General features: G+C 44.6%; 2 protein-coding genes across 3 annotated transcripts in view; one reads left to right on the top strand and one right to left on the bottom strand.

Moving 5' to 3' along the window:
* MCPH1 (microcephalin 1) overlaps window positions 1-12,096 on the bottom strand; it is a 266,985-nt gene that overhangs the window by 74,967 nt on the left and 179,922 nt on the right. The gene's annotated exons all lie outside the window — the stretch shown is intronic.
* ANGPT2 (angiopoietin 2) overlaps window positions 6,214-12,096 on the top strand; it is a 58,417-nt gene continuing 52,534 nt past the window's right edge. For both annotated transcript variants that reach the window (XM_077754239.1, XM_077754238.1), the window contains exon 1: window positions 6,214-6,547. In XM_077754239.1, coding sequence (XP_077610365.1) covers window positions 6,263-6,547 — 285 coding nt within the window. In that variant the 5' untranslated portion in view covers window positions 6,214-6,262. The remainder of the gene's footprint in view (window positions 6,548-12,096) is intronic.

The following is a 12,096-nucleotide window of genomic DNA, read 5'->3' as shown; positions in this document are numbered from 1 at the left end:
TAATATATATATATATATATATATATATATATATATATATATATATATATATATAAATTTTAGCCAATGCAGTTAGATAATTGGTGAGATTTCCAGAGATTTGATCCTCAGCTAGTTAACAATCTGACCTTCAGTCCGAAACGACATGCACACTCCAAGCTGACTTTCCCTGCTTGTGAACACCATGGGCCTTTGGTTACTGAGGCAGGCGCACGGTGGGCTCCACACAGATCCCAGCTCTCGATGACCAAGCTACAAATAGTCTGTGGCGTGAAACGGAGTCTGTCACTGGGGATGTGTGTCTGTACCACAAAGAGGTGACAGCCAGTAGGAAATGGTCCTCCAAAGAAGTTCAAGTTTTGTCATGGTAAAATAGGGGTTGAAAATCATTGCTTTCAATTCTCCTAAATTCATCACCATTAAGGGAGAAAAGGGCACAGAGACACTGGGCTGATGGGCAGCTTATCACCTCACTTCACTGCGCCGTGATTTCCATATCTGTTAGGGGGGCAATGTTTATCTTCCACGGGTGTACACGTGTGTGTTCATAGGTACGTTTTTTTCCTCTTCCTTCTGTCTTTATGGTAACCTGCAAGGGGCTTTTTCTTTGGCACTTTTTTCAAATCTCATGGCTGGGAATTAGCTTTCACAGTCTGCCAGGTGCAAGATATAATAGTAATTCAACACAGTTAGCAGCTCAAGAGAGAGAGGGGCATCACCAAAGTTTTTGCAAATGGCTCTAGACTCCATTGGTAGCTCAGGTTCAACACAACATGTATTGAAACTGGGTAGAAATAGAGGTCTTCCGTGGAACTTATAAAGAGATCACTAGAGAGGGAGTGTGCTTTTGGAAAGCTGAAATACGTTTTTCCTCCCTCCCTCCTTCCTTCCTTCCTTCCATCCTTTGTTTCTTCTAGCTGTGGCTGCTTCTTCAGCCCTCACTCATTACTATATACAATTTGGAAATCAAAGTAGTAAAAATAACTTTCTCTAACAATAATTCTGTGTCCAGTGAACTTTCTAATGGTTTTCCCTGTGCACTGAACATTAAATTGTACATAAACATGTGGACTGATTTTACTTAGCCAATTTTTAAAAAGCCAGGGAGAGGACAAAGATGGGCACCATGTCTCCAGCCTGCCAGGCAGGCGCCTGAGTGTCGTGACTGTGCCTGACTGTCTACAAATGGCCAAGAATCAAAACAGTGTGTCCCGGCTTCGTTTCCTAGGGTAGTTCAGTACTGTGAGTCCCTCCTGTAGCAACCTAACACTTTCCAAAAATTAAGGCCACGCTGGTCATGTGAGCCTGCCCCAGTCTCTATGGCCGGGGTGGGCAGGCAGCAGGGAGGTGGGCATGGTCTGCGCTGGTGAGCGTGAGGGTCACCACAGCAGGCATGAGGTGGGCTCTGGAGGGTCTGTGCAGACAGCATGGCAGGGGCCTTGGGCTCACATGGATGTGGGACATCCAGGCGCCTCTGAGTGTCTGAGTTCTTTCTTTGTGTTTTCCAACCAAGGGTGGGCTTTTCAGAGCAGATATTTGCCAGACACACCTACTGGGATTTTAACCATTCAGAAAGCAATGCCCACTCTGTGCCTACTTCCAGTCCTTGGTCTGTGCAACAACTGCAACTATCTAGTTAAATACTGGATATGAAATAGGCCCGCTGGGCAACAGCACAGGGCACGTGGGCCTACTCAAAAATTCTATCTGGGGGCACCTGGGTGGCTCAGTCAGTTAAGCGTCCGACTTTGGCTAGGATCATGATCTCACAGTTTGTGGGTTCGAGCCCCGCGTCGGGCTCTGTGCTGACGGCCAGCTCGGAGCCTGGAGCCTGCTTCAGATTCTGTGTCTCCCTCTCTCTCTGACCCTCCCCTGCTCATGCTGTCTCTATCTCTCTCTTAAAAATAAATAAAACATTAAAAAAAAATCTATCTGGCGATCCATGCCTTGGGGGCTGCCCCACTGTGTGCTGATGGAAAGCTGGCATGCTTTTTTTTTTTTGGTTTTGGGGTTCCTTGAGACACCATTCAAAGAGGACCTAATGTCTGAGAGCCTCTGAAATTGCTCTGGGTGACCTGGGATCAAGTTCCATGATTCAGACAGAAGTGTATCTACATGTACCTGGACCTGCATTTTGGGAGGGGACAGGGAGGCCACAAACGTTTCCCACACATTAGAGCCTTTGTTGAATAGGCCAAACCCAAGCACCATCGGAGTTCTTGGTAACGCTGACCTCGGTCTTTCAGGAAGAGGTAAATGTGCTCTTCTGGGGGCTGTGAAACCTCATTTACCTTACAGCAAAGTGCAAGGAAAACTCGAGACAGCTGTACAGAGAATAAATGGGAGCTTCCAGAACCTCAGCTGATGACATACAATATGGAGAGAAAACAAACATTGTTAAGAAAATAAATAGCACCGCGCACAGCTGTTCGGCAGAACTGTTAGGGAAAGAGTGGCTGGGCAGGAAGGCAGCGTTTGGGAAGGCTGTAATAATATTTCCCGTTTTATAGCTTCATCTGCCTTTGCTGTCCTATCAGCGGGGCACTGAAGCCAACTCAAGACTCTCCTTGGAAATGGACAGGTAACGTTCTGACAAGCACTGCCAAGACTCGTCCGAGCGGGGGTGCCTGGGCTGTGCTGGGCCTGCCGACCCCCAGGCCGGGCCGGGCTCGTCACACAGCTCTCCGGCCTCCTCCTCCTCTCCCTCCTCCCCTCGTGGGACGCTTACTGGTCCCCCCCATGTGGCCCCAGGGGCCTTGCATGTGCTCTCGGCATTTGCTCAGTGACCGACGAGGACAATCCGTTGTGCAGCAGCTCTGACTCCAAGAGTGTCCCCCCCGGCCCCCTGCCTGCACTGGGCCCTGCCTGAGCCTGACGTCTGCTCTCCACCAGAGTCCAGTTGCCAAGCAAGCTGTGCTTGCCTTGTGTTTTAGATCCAGCTTCAAAGTGGCACTTTCTTTCTGGCCAAATGTCCCTGCCCCTTTCTGAAGTCCCTTTTCCCGCGCCTGGTCTCAGTCTTCTCCATCCTTCAGGAAGCCAGGCCGTGATCTGAGGCATGGGAGAGCGGCCTGTTTACACTGGCGACGCATTTAGAGTGGCCTCACTCGCCACGGCACATCCCCAGGGCAGACTCTGCCGAGTTCTAACTCAGGGGCGGGCGAACTACAGCCCGTGGTCTATATCAAACAGTCACAGGGAGCTAAGAATGATTTTTACATTTTTATCAGTGGTTGATAGCAATCCGAAGAAGAGTATTTCAGGACATGTGAAAATCACAAGGAATTCACATTTTAGTGTGCACAAAGAAAGCTCGGGCATCTAGGGATGGTCTACAGCTGCTCTCACGCTCCCATGGCTAAGCTGTGCAGTGGTGACAGATGCGCGATCGCCCGCAGAGCCTAAACTGCGGACTGTCTGACCCTTTTACAGAAAGTTTGCCCTCTCCTGGTCTAAGGAGAGCTTCCCCCCAACGCTCCAGTAATAATTTCCACTTGGGAACCTACCAAGAGCTGCTCAACGCACCCTGTGACCTGGAGGGGACACACAAGGAAGTGTCCATGTCACCGCCTGTGGGGCCAGTGCCCCTGCAGCAGCCACACGCTCTGTTTGCTGCCCCCACCCCTCCCACCACGCCCTATTAGTCATGGGTGTCTACCTCACCTATGAGCTGCATCTCTGCAGCTCTGGTGCATTAACATCCACCCCCAGCACCCAGCAGAGATAGTCAGAGCCTCTGACATGAGAAGTAACCCATGTACTTCCCACACCAGAGAATGAGAAGTACATGGGTTATAACCTCTTCCTGCGGCTACTTTTTTAAAACACCCTATTTGGCTGGGGGGCAGATGCGTGATTTTTCAAATGGGGAACATGCAATGTGTGCCCTGTTTCTGCTTCACGTTGGGAGAATAACACAGCCGTAATATTTGATGGTGGCACAACTTATTTCCGTTGAACAGGGAGTACAAAAGTACTATCCCTAAGTAATATTACTAGTCTATATCATTTTAATCCTCAAAGTCACTACAGAGAAAGAATCCTTTTGTTTTGCGAGTAACTGAGGTTTGGAGAAGTCCGTGCTGGTTAGCTTCAGGTCTGGGAGAATCAGGTTTCTTACACAGGGCATGTCTTCAGAGCCTATCTGCTTCCCCCTACAGTCAATTGCCTGAATGGGTACACTGTCTTTAATTCCTTCTTTCAGTGGAAACCATGTACCAGAATCGTGGTGGAATCAAACGACCTCTTCTGCTATAAGACTCTCCTGGGACATCAGTTCTAGCCTTCCTGAGTGACAGAACCCTCTGGAAGTCTGTGAACCCCTTCTCAGGAAATGGCACGTGCTACTTTACTCGGATGTTAAATAACAAGATTCAGGGATGAGTCTGGTGACAATGTGCTGAGCTGATAGCTTGAGATACTGTACTAAAACAGCTAAGATTTCTATTGATGAAAAAGCCACATGTATTGACCACTGTTGCTTATGACCTATTCACAGTTAAAGGAGAGGCTATATTTCAGTTAGAGTGTGGTGAAGAATAAAGACATATTTTTCATCATCGAAGTTCATGGACCCCATGAATTGTGTCCCTGGACATCAGGTTAAGAACCCCAGCTCCAGAAGTAACACGGGGGTAGTCAGCCCATGCAGAGGAGGGATGCTTTTAAAGGTCTATTTAGGTCTCTTGAAAACACACATTCCAGGAAACAGAATTCAGTATACAAATTTCACAAGCACCCAAGAATTAAAATCATAATTCTGGAATGCTCTGAAAGCTGACTGTGCATGACACAGACCGAAGCAGACTTCTGTGTGGAGACGGGTCTATCAGGTCACTGTGCCGACAGGCTGCCAGTGACCAGGGAGAACAACTCCCCGTGCACAAGTGCTGAGATGGAAACAGACCGCGGCAAAGATTCCGAGTTTTTTCTCTATGTACACTCTGGGCGGTCAGCATATCATTAATCTCTAAAGTATTAAATTTTCGTTATTAAAGGAAGTCACCCAGGGCACTGAGAGACCCTTGACTTGAAAAATAAAAATCTTAGGAGCTAATACAACCCTTGACTTTCACACGGAGGACAGGAGAGCTCAATTAAAAAGGAGAGGTAATTTGCCTGAGTCCAACATGGAGTGGGGCTGATTTCACTGATCCCAGAAAAAGCATCACAAAATTATGGGATTTGAGCAAATCCTGATCTGAAACAGGAAAAGTCTGTGCTCCTCTCTCACCAGCGTCTTAACTTAAATTCTGATTTCTCTCTGTATTGTATTCTGATGGACCATTAATCTGTCCAGTATGTTTCAGTCTGAATATTGAAATGGATATTTTGTTTAAGAGAGTCAATGTCAGAGCTCAGAAACTGATTTTCCCAACACAATCTAATAAAGCGCGATCTTCCTATCTGACGGTTTTCAAATGAAAATTCTGTACGTGTAGCTAAGAGTTCAAAAATCAAGGAAGACTAATGAAACTATTTTCCCTATGGAAAGGCAAAGAGTTTACAAGAGCAAGACTTCTTCTTCCTCTCTGTTTGTAATAACAAAAATAAACCGAAGTCCTAACATATTTGTAGTATTTTTATTCCTAAAGGAAAAAACAGGAACTTTCATTGTGCTTTAAAGTTATTACCCCAGATATTTTACCAGCTTTAGCACTGTGAAATCAGTTTCAGACATAAGAGACCCACTTCTCTCTCTAGGAAATACTCAATTAGGGTGGTGCCTCTGAAAATACCCAGGGGTCCTGTAGCGGATTTGTATTTCCCAGAGGGTTTCTGCAGCGTATAGCCCTGGCTGGACAGCACACACATGCTCGGATTTTTCCTGTTGCCTGGCTAGTGACCCCCCTACAGGAAGATAACAGGCAAGCCAGGAGGGCGGAGCAGCTCGAGACACATGTCTGCCCGCTCTTATCAACTTATCATATAAGGAAAGGAGAGTGATTGATGCAGACCCTGACACCACAGAACCTGAGGGAAGGGAAACAAAGAAGCATTAACCCTGATCTGTGAAGTGAAGACAGCCCTCGGGAGCGAGCAGGGCTACTCCTTCTACTGCGATCTGACAGTTCACCGGCAGAACGGGAGGGAAGACCGGCATCAGCAGGCACGTTCCTGCTGGAGAAGGAAGGAAGAGACAGCCACGGATGGACCGTAAGCCATGGCAGCGCAGCCCTGCCTCTGAGACGGCGGCTTAGGCGTGGGATTCCTATGTGCCTTCACGTCTGCTGAGCCGCTGGTTTACTCCCGAAAGAAAGAGAGGATGTGGCAGCTTGTTTTCTTTACTTTGAGCTGTGATCTTGTCCTGGCCGCAGCCTATAACAACTTTCGGAGAGGCATGGACAGCATCGGGAGAAGGCAGTATCAGGTTCAGCAGGGCTCTTGCAGCTACACTTTCCTCCTGCCAGAGACAGACAACTGTCGTTCTTCTAGCTCCTATGCGACCGGCGCTGTGCAGAGGGACTCGCCACTAGATTATGACGACTCCGTGCAGAGGCTGCAAGTGCTGGAGAACATCATGGAAAACAATACCCAGTGGCTAATGAAGGTAGGAAAAGAAATCATTCTTACTTGGTGAACAGTGGAAGCTCGTTAAGATCAGCTCAGTTTTCACGGCCAAAAAAAAAAACCCCCCAAACAAAAACAACCCCCCCCCAACAAAACAAAACAAAGCACCCAAAAAACTGATTAGCACAGGAGAGAGATGGTGACTAATGCCTTTGAATGAATTATCATTTCTTTTACTCTGTCCCAGGGTGTAAAGCAGTCGTGGGAGAAAAGTGAAAAGGATTATCTGAGAAGAATGCCAGAATCAATAGAGAAAAATCTGAGTTAGGAATCTTTATTTAATAAAGCGGAGGAAGTGTACTTCTCTGCAAAACGTGTAGGCTGTGTTGTTTGTGTAAGTGGTTTGAACTCAGTAACACCCATTACCAGGGATGTTGTAAACGGGCTGCAGGCAGGAGAGGGAAGCCGGGAGCGACTGCAGCCCGGGAGCCAGGAAAAACGTGACAATCATGTTAATTACTGATACATAACGGATGGAGTAAAGTGCTTTACCAATTTCCTGAATTTATTTACTAAAATAGATTGCGACTCTTGGTAAATGAGAGGAAATTAAATAAAGCAGACTTCAATGTTTCTCAGAATCCGAGGGCTCTACCCTGAAGGGCTTGTCATTTGGCAAACGGGGCAGGTATAAGCGCAGGCGTCGGGCGTTTGTCAGCACCCAGCCCCTTAGCGGCGGCAGCAGGCTGAGGGCCACCCCAGGTGCGATGGGTACGCAGGGCATTTTGCTGCAGCTATGCCATGACGAGATGGTCACAGTCTCACGGCTACAGTGCTACCCAGTTTCACAGACTTTTCAGAGAGGGTTTAACCACAACAGGATATTGTAAACTCACTTTTTTCTTTCCCAAGTGATCATTTTCCCATGTAAATGTTGGGGCCGTTTATACAAAACCCAGAGTCATCCTGAGACTTTCCTTAATATGGACCACATATATATACAGTCTAAAGGAGGTTTAAACAAGCTGTATAAAAAGGTTAATCTTTACATATTACGAAGACGAAGCATTACGTCACAATGCTTAGACAGTAGAGAAGGTACTATTCTACTCAGAATGAGCTAATTCGCCTGGTTCAAGACCTTGCCCCAGAAAGAATTCTCAGTCTTTCATTTCTCCATCAACTTTCTGTTAGGATACTTTATCTTAATCTTAGAATAGATCTTGGCTCCAGATCTGTGTTTCTCATTAGCTGCCCTACCTTCAGAGAGGAAACGACCAAGCTATTACTTGAGTCTAAGCTGGAATGAATGAGTGCACTCAGCACTGAGTTCACTGCAGCCAGGGAGGCGCTTGAGTCCAGAGACAGAAAACAACAGACACTCATCAGGAAGGCCCGCTGTGCAATACACAACTCATTACTAACTGTCTTTGAAGGCACCAGCCCTTCTGGGCTAATTCTCCTATAGGTTTCCCTCTTTTCCTAAGAAGGTTCCTATGGTAAAATGCTCTTTTAAAATCTTCAATAATTCACAGATGTGCATAACATAAGCTGTTCATTCACTCACGCACTTAAAAAACCAAGTACACAGCAGCACAGGTTCAACTGCTTGAAAGACAGACTATATCCTACATATCTTCTTGCTCTGACTTCCTATTTCTTCTTAAATTGTCATGCCCATGGTCAACAACCTTCTTACACCCACTGTGGTTACGCCAGGGCGAATAGCCGTCATGAGAGATGAAAGATACACCATCCATAGTAAACATTCTAATCTGCCCGACTGGTAAATCATCTCTTAAAATAAACAGTCAAGAAGCATAAAAGAATGTTTTGCCAAATGCAAGATTGCTAAATTGCATTTGCTTAATGAAGCCCGCAGTAAGTATACCTGGAAAACTCCATAGTCAAGGCTCATATTTCTTTCTTAGATAAACAACTCCCTTCCCTTAGACCTTTGAGACACTGTTTAAGGAAAGAAAAGGATAAGAAATTCTACATGAAGAGAACATTTTTTCCTTTCCAGGTTCAATTAGTAAATATTTGAACAGTGGCACAATGGCATTGTAGATTCTTTCCCTAGCTAGCTAGCTAAATATCACCGAGAATGACTTAGTGTTTATCTTTTCATCAGCTCAGCACCTGCTCACCTGTCCTATCTCGGGGCTGTGCACCTGAAAACGACAGCATGTGCCCACTCTGTTCACAGGCTTCTGGTCTGGTCTGGGAATGAAAGCAAAGAAAGCAAATATGACACGTGTTTATAGTGGTTAAATGTAACCTCTCTGCTTGCTTTTTATTTCTGTGTTTTGTCACCTGTGATAATAATCACTGCTTTTCTCATAAGGGAGAAAATAATATACAATGGCATGACAGATAAAGCCACAGGATTAAAGGTTCAACATCACGGTCTGTAACACGTATTGCTAGATTATCCCAGAGAGAAAAAGCACAATCCTCTGTTTTTCATTGTTTCACATGTTTCCTTTCCTCTAGGGCTATTTGTGGGTTTGTTTTTTTTAATGTTTTCATATTTCCTTTTTCTCCCTGATCAACACTAAAAAATAAAGGTGTATGTGTGTGTGTGGGGAGGGGGGGATGGGGAACCTTTAAGATTAAAAAAAACTTGTTAAGAATGAAAATAAGACCAAGTTTCTGGTTAATTTCAGGACAGATGACTAGCAGTTCATCTCCTGAGTGGTTCGCATTGCCTAAGGAGCTTGGACTAAGAAAGCTGTTTTGCACATTATCAAAAGATGCCACGCTGCCCCTTTAACCTGCCAGGCAAAGGAAGTGTGAGACTTCTGAATGAGTGCAGAGTAATATGAATGAACAATACAGGGAGGGCTCACTTTCTGCTTAGTGGTTAAACCAGGATAAGATACAAGCATGATCCTTTACCAAATACAACACAATGACCTAAAAAAAAACATTGTGTATCATATTCCCTTGCTAATCCTGCAACTATTCTAAACCTCTGCCCCAGTGATATTAAACTCACTTTATAAAAACTGACAAATAACTTAGCAAAGTGGATTTTATCTTGCCTGGAGACCGAACGTATTTTTTTTTTTTTTTCCGATAAGAGGAAATAGGGAAAGGAAATAAACAATTATTTCACACTGATGAATACCTCGAATTTATAAACAACTGCAAAGTCTATTGTGCTTTAAAACAGAATGTTATGAAAAATAAAGCTAATGCCTATTAAATGGATGTAAACATTTCCTCTGTCATTTTTTTTTTTTTTTTTTTTAAGTGAGAGAAGGACAGGCTGAACACTGTACCCATGAACTGAGGTCCTTTTCTTTCTCTAAAACTAACATATCTTTTCAGTGCGTAATGAGAACTCTTGTTCTCAGGGGCTGCATGGGAAACGATGCACTTCTGCTCCTAAAAACAAAGTTGCTGTCAATGGGAAGAGCTGATGGTGATGAACTCGGGCTCACTCAGACCCCCAGCCTGCCCCCCGTCCCTGAGGCAAAGAGGGAGTGTGAGTGTGTCTTATCTGGTGACTGCAAAACACTCCTTAGCTGTGTATTCAAACAAACAAACAAACAAACAAACAAACAAGCTGGGGCTTGCAGTGCAGGAGCGGTGACCGCTCCCGGGGCTGTATCTGGGGCACAGCAAATTGTGAAACAAGACCATGTTCAGTAGGAGCAGCAAAGTTTGTGCATCTAGAGAAGCTGAAGGGAGCCTCTATTAAAATTTTTTTTAATGTTTTATTTGTTTCTGAGAGAGAGAGAGAGAGACACGAGCGAGCAGGGGGGGGTCAGGGGGGGAGGGAGACACAAAATCTGAAACAGGCTCCAGGCTCTGAGCTGTCAGCACAGAGCCCGAAGTGGGGCTCGAACCCACGAACTGTAAGATCATGACCTGAGCCACAGTCGGATGCTTAACCGATTGAGCCACCCAGGCGCCCCAGGGAGCCTCTATTTAAGATGGCAGGAAATGGTCACTATTGTTATTTAATTATATATTAACATCATTATAGTAAGGGATGAAGAGATAAGTGAAGTTTCATTATGGTAGGGGAAGCACAATGTATTTAACTTTGGGAAATGCAGGCATAGTATAATGTTTATTATATATTATATAACATATAGTACAATTATGTGCTCACTTTATATTTTATATAAATATACTAAGTTTTTACTATATATATACTATATATATATATTATTTGCTTTCCATGGTCAAGTAGTCTCTGCTTATTTTTTTAAAAAATATTTTTTAATGTTTATTTATTTTGGAGAGAGAGAGAGAGAGGGACAGAGCATGAGCAGGGGAGGGGCAGAGAGAGGGGGAAACAAAGAATTCGAAGCAGGCTCCAGGCTCTGAGCTGTCAGCACAGAGCCTGACGCAGGGCTTGAACTCAGGAACCACAAGATCATGACTTGAGCCGAAGTCAATGCTCAACCGACTAAGCCACGTAGGCGTCCCAAGGAGTCTCTGCTTATTAAACAGGGCTCTGACATGCTGCGTGAACTATGTGGGCGCCACTCTATGCAGAGAAGATTATTTGCCTGCAGAGTCTACAGGTGGGAAATGGACTTGTGTACATCACTTCTATAATATCCTACCTCCTATTCAGACACTAGATAATCCAGAAGGTCTCCTGGATTTGAAACCTAATTTGAAATACTAAAATTTGAAACCTAATTTATTTTAGTCAGCATAGCTCTTTATAGTTTACAAACAGATTGTGATGCAACAGTTTATCTATAAGTCAGTTAGTTACTGTGCAGGAACGTGAAAGAAGTAATGACCTTATAAATGGTGCTCATATGCTCACGCTGGCCCAGAGTGCCAATTTTCATCTATAACTGAACTTTTATATATTTATAATTGAAGGAGAAAACCAGTTTCAATCCACCCTATCACCATATGGATAATGTAAAAAAATATTATGAAAGTAATCTATGGGCAATGTAAAATAAACAGGTCAAACCATTAAAAAACAGGAAGTAAATTCTCCTTCTCCCTCATCTTCAGCCTTTTTTCCCAGATGAGAACCAAGAGATTTAAACCAGCCCTTTACTGTAACAAATTTAATATGAAGATGCAGGAATTTCCTTTTTCTTAAACTGTGTATAGTGGCATTATGCCACTGTGACATGATGTGAACCTTTTTTTGGCTCACAAATGACGTGATAAGAGGTTAAAAGAAAGGGACTTTATTTAGGGAAAAAGAGCAAAATTTGGAAGACTGAGGTGAAGGAGAAAAGGAGAATGTGAAGTAAAGGTGTGTGTGTGTGTGAGAGAGAGAGAGAGAGAGAGAGGGAGAGAGAGAGAAAGAGGCCGGGGGAGACACTACCTTTGAGGGCTCAATCAAGATAAGGAGCTGGGCAGTATTACTGCAGGATCATTTTGACACAAAGAAGGTAGTTAATGTCTCCCCATACTCTGGCCACCAAGCGACAGCAGGCCAGCACAGCTTCGTGGATTTCCTGAATTGAGATCAAGAGGGTATATGCAATGAATCATGGATATTGTTTCTCAGATCAGGTGGTCAGAACTTGCAGAACACCTGTATTACTTAATGGCAGTGTCAGCTCTGCAACGCACTGTGTCTCTTACAATAAA

The sequence above is a fragment of the Crocuta crocuta genome, unplaced genomic scaffold (genome assembly GCF_008692635.1).
Source record: "Crocuta crocuta isolate KB4526 unplaced genomic scaffold, BGI_CrCroc_1.0 scaffold1635, whole genome shotgun sequence".
NCBI classification, from domain to species: domain Eukaryota; kingdom Metazoa; phylum Chordata; class Mammalia; order Carnivora; family Hyaenidae; genus Crocuta; species Crocuta crocuta.
The sequence above is the reverse complement of the archived record's forward strand: the minus strand, read 5'-3'. Positions and strand labels throughout refer to the sequence as shown.